Source organism: Typopeltis vanoorti, chromosome 10, assembly GCF_054136105.1.
Source record: "Typopeltis vanoorti isolate ZY-2024b chromosome 10, IOZ_Tvanoo_1.0, whole genome shotgun sequence".
Lineage (NCBI taxonomy): Eukaryota > Metazoa > Arthropoda > Arachnida > Uropygi > Thelyphonidae > Typopeltis > Typopeltis vanoorti.
In genome coordinates this window covers 68,386,063-68,398,658 of record NC_143558.1, presented here as the reverse complement: position 1 = coordinate 68,398,658, position 12,596 = coordinate 68,386,063, and the positions used below count along the sequence as shown (strand labels likewise).

General features: G+C 36.4%; 1 protein-coding gene across 1 annotated transcript in view; it reads right to left on the bottom strand.

Moving 5' to 3' along the window:
* The window catches only part of pug (pug C-1-tetrahydrofolate synthase, cytoplasmic), a 426,201-nt gene that overhangs the window by 112,696 nt on the left and 300,909 nt on the right, over nt 1-12,596 (bottom strand). Inside the window, exon 19 of the mRNA XM_090399374.1 lies at nt 7,181-7,249. Within this exon, the coding sequence (XP_090255500.1) occupies nt 7,181-7,249 (69 nt within the window). The remainder of the gene's footprint in view (nt 1-7,180; nt 7,250-12,596) is intronic.

Genomic DNA, 12,596 nt, shown 5'->3' with positions numbered 1-12,596 from the left:
AATGAATAACACCATTAAGCTTGAGCTGCAAAAAAAAGAAACAACTGTGGAGGGAATTTAAAGAGAAAGGTGACCTGCAGGCACACGAACGGTATAAAGTGCAGGCCAGAAAGGTAATGAGTGTGGTAAAAAAAGCAAAAGCGGATTATGAAAGGAAACTAACTATGCAAGCTAAAGAGAATCCCAAATATGCTGCAAGCAAAAAAAAAAAAAAAAAAAAAAACTGTACACGGCAGAACGATTTTAAGGAATGATGATGGTAAGGAGGTCACTGAATCAGTCGATATAGTGGAATTACTGAGCGAGCACTTTGCAAGAGTATATCATCCAGGTGGTGACATTGGAAAAATGAAAGAACCATTAGTTTATATGGGAATTGTGATGAATGAAGTGGAGGTGAATAGTCTATTACAGAACCTTAATGTGAATACATCTGTGGGATTGGATGGTATATCAGCACGGGTCTTACGTGAAGCGACTAAAGAATTGTCAGTGCCCTTGACTTTATTGTTTAATCTGAGTCTCGGGTCTGGTTTAGTCCCGAAGGGGTGGAAAGAGGGGAAAATAGTTCCACTGCATAAAGGTGGATCCAAGACTACTGTTGCAAATTACCGACCGATCAGCATATCAGGAGTCGTTGTCAAGGTCTTGGAGGAAGTAGTCAAGGAAAAAATACAGAAATGGATTGATGAAAATGAGATACACTATGGGGGGACAGCATGGTTTTGTGAAGGGTAGATCATGTCTCAGTAACTTGCTCAGGTTTTATAACACAGTGAGGGCTGAACTAGATAAGAGTAATGGGTTTACAGTGATACTGCTGGACCTGGCTAAGGCCTTTGACAGGATACCACATGGAAGTATAATCCGTAAACTGCAACATATGGGAATGGATATAGGGTTGGTGAGATGGATAGGAGGGTGGTTGATGGAGAGATACCAGAGAGTAGTTTATTCAGGAGTAGAGTCCAAAAGACGGCCTGTGACTAGTGGTGTGCGGCAGGGTTCTGTTCTTGGACCACTGCTGTTTAATTTGTTCACTAACGATATAGGGAAGGATCTAAGAGGAACAGTTCATTTGTTCACTGATGATGCAAAGTTGGGTAGGGCAATAGTGAATGCAGAAGATGTCAAAATCTTGCAGGACGACTTGGATAGATTGGAGTGTTGGGCTAAGGAGAATGGATGTCAATTTAATGTGACAAAATGTAAGGTTATGCATTTTGAGGCGAAAAGATTAGCAGCAGTATACCACATTGGTGGAACTGTACTCCAGGAGATTGATGAGGCCAGGGACTTGGGAGTGTTGGTAGATAGAGAGATGAAGTTTAGGGGGCACATTGCAAAAGTGGCTAAATCAGCTCATCAACTCACTTGGTTGTTGAAAAATACTTTTACGAGCAGAGACAAGCAAATTATTGTACCTCTGTACCGAGCCTTGATAAGACCTCATCTCGACTACTGTGCCCAGATTTGGTCACCTAGGTTTCTTCTTGATGGGGAGGAGGTGGAGGGGGATCCAGAGGCGAGTGACCAAGATGATAGCAGGTCTATGGAATGAACCTTATGAGAATAGGTTGAAGATTTGTGGGTTGCAGAAATTAGTTGATAGGCGGAAAAGGGGAGATATGACTGAGACATTCAAATTGCTAAAGGGTTTATATAGGACTAATTCAGAGGATTTTTTTGAGAACCATGACTGGTCATGGGAGAACTAGGGGACACCTATGGAAGCTGGGCAAGAGTGTGGTTAGCAAGGGTGTTAGAGCTGAGTTCTTTACTTTTAGAGTGATAAATGAGTAGAATAAGCTGCCAGAGTCTGTTGTTGGTGCTATGATGGTGAGTGAGTTCAAGGCAAGGTATGATAGATACTGTGAAAATGTCGTATAGTGTGGACATGATGTTTAGGGCCTCCCTCGATGAGTCTAAGGACTCCCTGGAGTCGCCCGTAATAACAATAATAATAATAATAATACTAGATATGTTATTATTTGTACTATGACAGTAGTACAACTATGAAAGATGACATACTTCCCATTCTCTATTTATTTTATTTTATTCAATTTATAGTTTTCCTTACTGAGAACATAATTTTTTGTCATAGTGGGATACATATTGGTTATTTCTTAGCCGCTGTTTTTAAAATTGCTTGGATGACTAAAAAAAATACTGTCGTTTTTGTTTTTTATGAGTTTTCTATGGTGCATAGGATTTAATAATAATAGATTATTATTAATCTATTATTATTAAATCATAGGATGATTTAATGATAATATTAAAGGAAGCATAGGATGAATTTAAAGAAGCAATCATACAAAAAGTTGACTCAAACTTAGAACTTGTAGGTGTGAACTTTTCTGCAGACCTCCATGGAGTTAAATGGCTCATTGTGGGAGGTACAATACACTGTCACATACAAATTTCATTAAACTGTGCTTTAAACTTATTCAATGTGTCGACATTCACCACAATGTCAGGTAATATATTCCACTCAGCAATCTGCTCTCTATGCAAAGACCCACTTCTCATTCCCTTGTTCGCACTCTCTTCCCATTCTACTTTCTTCTTCCATTTTGTGCAAAATTTCTTCTACATTAACCTAGTAACACCCCTAACCAACTTACATGTCTCAATCATATCCCTTCTCTTCCTATTCACAAAGCTATTGCATTTCTTTTGCAATTTTTGTCTGATTAATGATTAAGTCTGTTTTTTTCATCTATCCAGAGAGCATTTATTAATGAAAAAACACATTCAAAAGCTGCATTAGTTCCTGGCAGTGCTAAACAAAAACTAACTAGACATTTAATACTTCAGAATTTATACCCTGCTTTGTAAAATGAGCAAACATTTCACACCATTTATCACTGACACTTTAATACTTCTGTTCACTCCACACTTCAAATTTGCTTTCACAATATTTTTTCACACATACAAACTCATCAAATAAGTCCTCTTCATTCATAGTAAAACTTGGTGACACTGTCTGCATGAATATGTAGCTTTCTTGTATGTTCTTCCAAGTCACAGGATCCTTTCCATTCAAATTAATCCAATCCATAGACTGAAGAGGTGTGAGGAATGGTGTACACCGCTCCTAAATATATTCAATACAGGTGCAGTAGAAATCCTGCATAGCTTTCAAACTTTTCAACTGTTATGTGTCCTTCTTTTTCTAATGCTTGCAACTGTTTTCTCACAGTAGTTGTAAGAAACTTTTCTGCTTTCCTACAATTTAACCTTTCCACCAGTTTATTTGTTTCATCTTTCACTTCAATTACTATTATATATCTTGCTTTTCAATACATTTCATGGTATCATAAAAGGTTTTTAATTGGCTGGCAAGGAAATGCAGGAGTGTAATTGAAAGTGGATTTTCAAAGAAATTTTTGAGACTGATAGGACATTTGTCAATAGAAAAAAAATATGACTTCAATGAAGGGAACATGTCAATAACCCTCTGGATTGTAGGCAAAAGAGAGAGACATCTTGTCTTGCTGCTACCCAAAACAGTTTTATACTCTGTGTTTGTGAATTCACAAAATGATTTAAGTTCCTAAACTCGTACACGATATATGTGGAAATGTTGGTAAATCTTGTTAATTATTAACTGAAGTTCGATAGATAAGCAATCTGAAACAGTCTGCACAGCATTATGTATCACATGTGCAGGGCAACCAATTCCAGTTAAATTGTTCACAGTTTTTTCTTGCATTTTGAAGTACAGATTATCCTTTCCCTTTCTCTTCTTTCCACCAAAGTTTGTATTTGTATTATCTGCTAATATAGCAATAGCCTTTTTCAGGAGATCTAACTTCTGTAACACTTCCAACACATAAGAAAATAAAAGTTCTGAAGTTCCACCACCTAAATTAATTAACTCCAACAGCACATTCACCTTCACATCTTTTTCTGGATGATGGTATCTAATGACCAGAGGCACTAATTTCATGTCAAAATGGTTTGATGAATCGATTAGTGCTGATATAAAATGAACTTCTTTTAACTCTTCTTCAATCTGCTTTGTCGCTAATGGTGCAATAACATTGGTTATTATTGCCTTGCACTTTGTTTGCGAACACCTGAATTTATTGTTGAAAATTTTTTTCACGATGGTTGTTGTGCAGTTCATGGAGTTAAAGTTGTGGTTATGCACCGCTGTGTGATACGCGAAGGTTGCTTCCTGCACTGCCAGTGATAACTCTTTTTCCCTTTCACTCTTGGTTTTCACAATTAAAAAGTTACTTATACTGCAGTTGGAAGAATTACTTCGAACAGCAGCTTTATGTTTTTTTGTTTTCACGTGACTGACTACGTCTGACCAACCACCATGCGAAATGCAAAATTTACAGTTACATAAAGTACATTCCACATTTTCATCTACACCTTTAATGAAAGGAAATTCTCTTCTAATATAATCATTAATACTGCACTTATGTTTCGGCATTATAGGGGTAGAAAACGATAAAAATTATAACACGCAAAGTATTGATCAAATAACATCGCCATTAGTTACTATTAGTTATTATTAGTTAGTTATATTATTTATAATACTAATGATTATTATTATAAATAATAAATAAATAAAATTTATTATTATCAACATTGTAATAGAAATTGGTACTAAAAACAAGATAAAATCCGTTTATCCATTTATTCCTGAAGGATACATAAAAAAGCGGGACTTTTGGAATTAACTCGGGACATTTTTATAAAAAAGCACCTGTCCCGGGAAAAACGGGATGAATGGGAACCCTAAGTTAACAACAGATTTGATGTATTTTTTATTTTTTATATGAGCTTAAACATGGGGTCAAATTCCAAAGAAGTGGAAGGAGGACAAGATTGTTCTGCTTTATAAGGGTGGTAGCAAGACTCAAGAATCAAATTATAGGACAATCTGTATGACTGGAGTTGTTAAAGTGTTAGAGAGGTTAGTGAAGACCAAGATTCAGAAAAAGGTTGAAAACAGCAACAGCATTCTCTTTACCAGAGGGTATGGGTTTGCTGAAGAAAGATTGTATTTTAGCAACCTACTTACTTATATAACACGGTAATAAATGTACTGGATAAGGGAGACATACACACGGATGATATATTTATATTCTGAAAAGACCTTTGATAGACTGACACATGACAAGGCTGTCAATTAAACTGGAATGGATGGGGTTGGATGAAATAGGTTTGAATGGTGATATGAAGTTTGCAAATAATGCAAAGTTGGGAAGAATTATGGGAGTAGAAAAGATGTGGCTCTGAAAGAAGACTTCAATAGATTTGGTGAATGGACAAGTGAGTAGGTATTGCCAGTTCAATGTTGTAATGTGTAAGGTTTTAAAATTCAGAAGTGAGGATGGTATGTTGAGTATACAATTGGTGGTGATACAGGAAATGGAGGAAATAAGACATCTGAAGATGATAATGGATAAGAATCTAAAATCTTGAGGACACATCTAAAATTATGAGGATAGCACAAGAGATTATAGTAATTATGCAGGGGACACTGACATGTAGTAAAGGATGTTATGATTCCATTGTATAAGGCCTTGATCAGGCCACATTACTCTGCACAGATTCGGTCACCTGGTTTTCAAAATAATGACGAAATATTGGAAAGGGTCCAGAGATAATTGACTAAGGTGGTTTCTGGTCTCTGGAATGTTAAGATGAAGAAAGATTGAGAAAATGCAATTTACAGAGTCTAGTGGATAAAAGGGAGATATGACTGAGACATATAAGTTGGTAAGGGTTTCTTAGCAGATTAATGCAGGTGAGATTCTTCACAGAATGTGAAGAAGACAGGAGAAAGAACAAGAGGCCATTATATAAGAAGGGTGCAAGAGTTTGGGGGGAGAGAATGATTGTGATGCATTGCCTGAGAGCCTAGTGAGTACAGTTTCATATAAAGTACAGTATGATAAACTATGTGTGTGTGTGTGTGTGTGTGCCAGTAGGACCTCCCACAATGAGTGTTGACTCTATGGAGGTTTGATGATGAAGATAATAATAACAATAATACAGTTTGCACATTAGTATCTCCATGACTAGACGACTAGGCTAATTTGTATATCGAGCCAGAACTAGTATATTTAACTTTGCAACCAAATGAAAAAAAAAACTTTCCATAACCTCTAATTCAGGGCATTTTAATAATATGGTGATACTATTTTGCTTCTTGCATATGAAAAATATGCCTATAGCATGGATTTAGCTCTCAATATCTATATGGTTCTAGCTCCAAGTAAAAGGTTGAAAGTCTGGTGAAGCTTTCCATAATATACAGCACATGAAATTATAAGAAAATTATATATTCCAAATGTAAGTCTGCTGTGCATTATAGGATTATGACACATTTCCTTTTGAAGTGCATATTACTCTGCCAATCGGATGCGAGGTCATTCATATATAAGTAGCCATGAAGATATATCACATGCAAACTTTGTTACTCATGCTTGGATAAAGAATTAAAAGAAGAATATAATTTTCTGTTTAGCATAACTGAACAAGAATTATCAAATTTTTTTTAGGCAGAGAGAAATTAAATCTTTGCTTTAATCATAATTTTAATTGCTTTGCATGAATTTTAATTTTCTTTTCAATTCTCATATTTAATGAAAAGGTATTTTATTGTGATTAAGTAACTAGTTTTACATTCCCTTGTACATTTTTTATTTTAGGGATTAGCCATATACCAAAAAGTTGTGCATAAACAATTGTTTATGCAGAACTTTTTTTGTTTATGCAAAAATATGGATAATTCATAAGGGGGACAAAGCAATGTTTTTTTAATTTTTTTTTCTTCACTAGATATCAATATATGGTTTAAACAAATCTGTTAAGCATTATCTATCATTAAGAGTTTTCCAAAAAAATAACCTCAAAAATTTACTATTGACTTTATCTTTAGGCTGAATAAAACAAAAAAGAAATCATGTAAATTTTGATGTTACTTTCATTGTGAGTAATTTGCAGGGGGGGGGAAAAGACAGAGAGAGAGAGAGAGAGAGAGAGAGAGGAGAGAAGAGAGAGAGAGAGAGAGAGAGAGAGGAGAGAGAGATGTTAATGAGTAGAGAATATTCATAAGGAATGAAACAATTTTTCAGAATAGAGCTCATCTTAATTTCTACTGACAGTTTTTTTTTGTGACAATAAAAAAATTTCCTGCTAGAATTTTTGTTACCTCAAGTGTCTGCATCAAGTTTGGATAAATAGCATCTTTCATAAGTACTGTTAATGCTCCTGATGCTCCCTGAAATAAAAAAAAAAAGTAAAACAAAATCTGTAATATTTTTACATATAATCTTTAAGTTTTCATTTTAATTTATATTAATAATACTTACTAAGACAACATAAAATTAAGAAATAATAGATAAAAACAGGTCAAGCAGACTGAGTGAATAGTGCTTCTGAACTCCAACCAATAGTTTATGGATTCAAATTCCACTTTAGGCATGGAATTCACCTTAGGAAGAGGAATTTCATAACTCAGCATGAACTCATCATCTTTATTTGAGGCACTAAATGGCACAGAGATTTAAACTTTTATTATAAGATTACAACTTGAATTCTCAATGAGAAAGTTATATATTTCAGATAAATAAAACAAGATAAATGTGAAGAATGTGCTATATTTATATGTACAATAAGTCCTTGACTGACATGGATTCGAGTTACACTTTCCATAGATAAGTGGTTGCAGTACTCTGACTTACAACTAGCAACAACATCTATCTAGAGTCATTTTGTGTACATAATACATGGCTAAATAGGTATAGAGCTGAAGGCTTTCAATTTGGAATAGGCAACATATTAAAATGGAGGATATTATGCTAATTATAAGATTTAATGAAAAAATACAGTGCATATAAATATTAAACACAAGTTTCATAAATCCTATATTTCGCCTGTCACTGAGACATCATCAGGAAAGCAATATTAACATTGCAAAAATCCATACAAAATCACACAAAGCAATAAGTGGAAAAAATTTAAGCTCAAAGCCTAAAGTCTTATGAGGGGGGGGGTGCCTCTATGCTGTTGGCTATTCTGAGTTGTTGGGCAGAGGAGTAAGAATTAAAATTTCCCAAATCTTGTTTTGATTATGTTGATTTTTTTAAATATGCTGCTCATTCTAAAAAAAAAAAAAATCTTTCAAATTTATATCTGTTGTGATGAAGCATAGTAGTTTTCTTCCATTTGATTCTATGCAAGGTATCCAAGGCATGGTCAGCTAGACCTGATTAACCATACTTATGGCTGCAGATGTAATTCTTATGTTCCTCTAGGCCAGTGGTCGTCAAATTGGACGATATAACATTGTTAGGGGGTCGATTCGGGCTCAGGAGTCGATAATACTGTACGGGTAATATTTAATTCGGTTAACTTGGATTACCTCCATCCTGAATGACAACGCAATTAAGAGTGAATCGTAGGAACAGTGACATGAATAGGACCTGTAAGATGGAGCAAGGTCATGAAAATAGTTATGGAGGCCAATCAAGTAGGCCAAAATGACATATTTACCAATAAATGAATCTCGGTGGTTCCCACCCGGCCGGAGCAGTGGGAGCGAGATGGCAACATGTGGGCGGTTGCTTATTTACTTATACTTAAACGTATCGATCCCAGTCTCATTATTGACATCGACATACAAGTGAGCATTAATGTTCTAAAATTCATCAACATACATATTATAATTCAATCATTATTCATTCATGAACTAAACTTCTCTATGTTGAAGAATTGAGAAGGGCTGGTAGTAATACCAGTGATATTAATACCACTAGTAATACCAGTAATATTACTAGTGATAGTAGTAGTAATAGTAATATTATAATATAGACTATATTATACATACAATAAATACTGTACGTATATAACTATAAAATAAACAATCTAAAAACTCACATAAGCATCTTCTTTGCTTGTCCTATTATAATTACGTAATAGTAAAATAGAGGGGGTCGATAAAACATCAAGAAACTCTTGAAGGGGTCGACGGTCAAAGAAGTGTGGTGACCCCTGCTCTAGGCAGATGTTTGCAGATCTCTCTGTAACCATAATATAATATATAATATGATTATATATTATATTATGCCTCTGTAGCAATTGGAAGAACAAGAACGATGGCACATTGTGCCCTTTGGCTGGAAAAGGCCCAAGTTCAATTCTCGTCGTGACAAAAAGAATCTTTATATGTTTTTTTTTTTAATTGAAGGTGAGTTAGCCAATCTTATATGGAGGTAACAGAGTTTTTTCTCCTGAAAAACTTGGGTTTTTCATCCCACATACAGACAAATCAGCTTCAGAACACAAGCAATTTACAGATGAAAAATACTAGGTGGTGGTGGGTAGTAGATGGCTTTGATGTAGATGACGATGGTAGTAGCAGATCAGTGTAGGTGGTGGAGATGAAGAGGTGTAGAGTGGGTGTCCTCCCTCAATGAGTCTCTAAACTCCTTGGAGGTGTCACAAAATAATAATACTACTGCTAATAATAATATGATATGATGTAAAAACAAGGACCTTTATAAACACCTGGAACAGATAGAAAAGATAGGAAATCCTTAGGAGAGCAGATGAGATCAGCCAGCTTTGGATGAGGTTTGAATGCAGTGCAGAGATTGTAGTTTAGTTCTAGCTATTTTTTTTTGAGATGCCTGGATATATGAAACAATGAAAGTATTACTATAGTTAGCATGTTGAGAGGGATGTGAGGAACAATTAATTTATTGATCTTTTTGGCATTGTAACCATTGGACAAGGTCTTGCGAATAACGGAGAGTTCAGCTAAGTTCGGCCTGGGTAGAACATAGATTAGAGGCTCTATGAACAAAAGTTTTGATAATGCCATATTGTTGAGCGAAGGGAGGAGGAGGATGATGGGAAAGTTTGTGTATGTGTCTATCTAACTGGTTAAATTTTCTGTAAACTGAGAAAGAAAAGGTGACATCGGGAAAATGTGATTAGAGTATCTAGAATATTTAGGGCCTCCCTCGATGAGTCTGTCAACTCCTTGGAGTTGCCCGTAATAATAATAATAATAATAATAAAAAGGCAGGCTATTATGATTTTCTTTTCCTATAGTGAATTGGATTCTGGGGTGCTGTCAAACAGATAACACATCATCAGTGTATCTCAGCCAGATAGAAAGTTTCAGAATAGCAGTATCAAGAGCATGATTTTCAAAATGCACCATATATCAATTGGCTAGAGCAGTAGAGTCCATGCCTGTACCCTCAATCTGTTTATAAGTTGTATCATGTGAATTAGCCAGAATGAATAGTAAAATTCAAAAGATCAGTTATACCAGGGGGAAACATATTTTTTAGTAAATTTAAACTGTCAGAAAGAGGGATATTGGTAAAAAGAGAAGTAATATCAAAGATTATCATGATATTGTTACTATCTAAAACTAAATTTTGGATTAAAGATTTGAAATGACTGGGAGTTTATAAGATGAACAATGACCTGAAAGTGGGTCAGCAAGAATGACCTGTAAGTCTAAATATTATTATTATTCAGGCCTCCATGGAGTCAAAAGACTCACCATGGGAGGTCCTTTCCTAAGAATATAAAGTCTGTCAAGACTCATCAAGGGGAGCCCCCCCCCCCCTTAAGAAACACAAAGTTTATCATACCAGTCCTTACACTCATTGACCGTTCTCGCTCTCACCACTCCATCAGGCAATGCATTCACAGTTCAACCACCCTCCATGCAAAGAAACCACTCCTCACCCTCTTGCTCACAGTTTCCTTTCATAACTTCCAGGGATGGCCCCTTGTCATCATTCCTTCCTGCTGTTCAACCAAGCGAAAGAACTCCCCAGTGGCAACCCTGTAACCACTTCTCAACAGTTTAAAAGTCTCAATCATATCACCTCTCCTTCTTCTATCCACCAAACTCTGCAGTCCACATTCCCTCAGCCGATCCTCATAACCAAAACTGTACAGTCCTGAAACCATCTTTGTCATCCATCTCTGTACCCTTTCCACAGTTAATTTATCCCCTTCAAATCCTGGGGACCAAATCTGAGAACAATAGTCTAAGTGTGGTCTGATCAGAGACTTATACAACGGAATGATAACCCTTTTATCTCTGCAGGTCAGTGTCCTTCTCATAATTGCAGCAATCCTCTGTGTTACCTTCACCACCTTTGCAATATGTCCCCCTAAATTTCAGGTTTCTATCAATCATCAACCCCAGATCTATTGTCTCCCCTATTTCCTCCAGTATAACTCCCATAGAGTATGCAGCATCCCATCGATATTTCCCAAACCTCAAGACCTTACATTTTGCTGCATTAAACTGACACCTCCATTCATTTGCCCATCTATCTAGCTTATTCAAATCCTCTTGCAGGGCTACCACATCCGCACTATTACTAATAATCCTTCCCAGCTTCGCATCATCTGCAAACAACTGAATATCCCCTTGCAATCCGCTGGCAATGTCATTGATATAAAGGTTAAACAATATAGGTCCTAGTACTGAGCTCTGTGGGACCCCACTTGTAACCCTCTGCCTCCTTGAAACTGCTCCACCATACACAACTCTCTGATACCTATCAGACAGCCAATCCTGAATCAAGTTGACCAATCTGACATCCAGACCCATGTGCTGCAGCTTATCATGTGGCACCCTGTCAAATGCCTTCGCTAAGTCTAAGAAAATTGCAGTATATGCCTTTCCCTCATCTAATGTTCTTGTAACTTTATTAAAAGGCCAGTATACTGCTAAAACAAGAGTGCCCCTTCACAAATCCATGTTGACTCTCACAGATAACATTACCCTCATCTGCCCAATGCTGTATACGGTCCCTCACTACTTTCTCCAAGATCTTAACAACTACTGATGACACACAAACTGGCCTATAATTAGACACTTCCAGTCTGTTACCACCCTTATGCAATGGCACTATCTTACCTTCCTTCCATTCCCTGAGCACTTTCCCGCAGCCAGACTTTCATTGAAAAGCCAGGTGAAAGGCACTGTCAGTTCCCTAGCACATTCTCTCAAAACTCGTGGTGAAATACCATCCAGTCCCAAAGCTTTACTGACATCCAGAGTACTCAGTATCCGAAACACACTCTCTTGCTGTACCTCTAAACCTCAAACCTGCCCTATCCCTCTAGCTTTAAAACTGACTCCTCTAGGATGAAATACTCCAATAAAGTGTTCATTGAACAATTCCGCTATGTCCTCTGCATCAGTCACTCTATTCCCATTTTTATCCCACAATATCATTCTTCCACAGTCATTTCTCCTCTTACTGGCCACATAGCTAAAAAATTCCCTAGGATTTTCTTTGGATCTTAGGGCCAATCTCCTCTCATATTCCAGTTTCGCTTTCCTTACCACACTAGTCACTCTTCTGGCTTGTGTCTTATATTCTTCATGCATCTTCTCTTCACCTTATATCTCTTCCATAGCTTTTTTTTTGCATGCAATTCCTGTTTAATATTGTTTGTCATCCACTTTACTCCAAATTGTGTCCTCTTCCTCACTCGTGGTATACAACTTACCCTTGCAGCTAACAAATATTCTTTCACAATTTCCCACGCACTAATGATATCCCGGCCTTCCAATTCCTCCC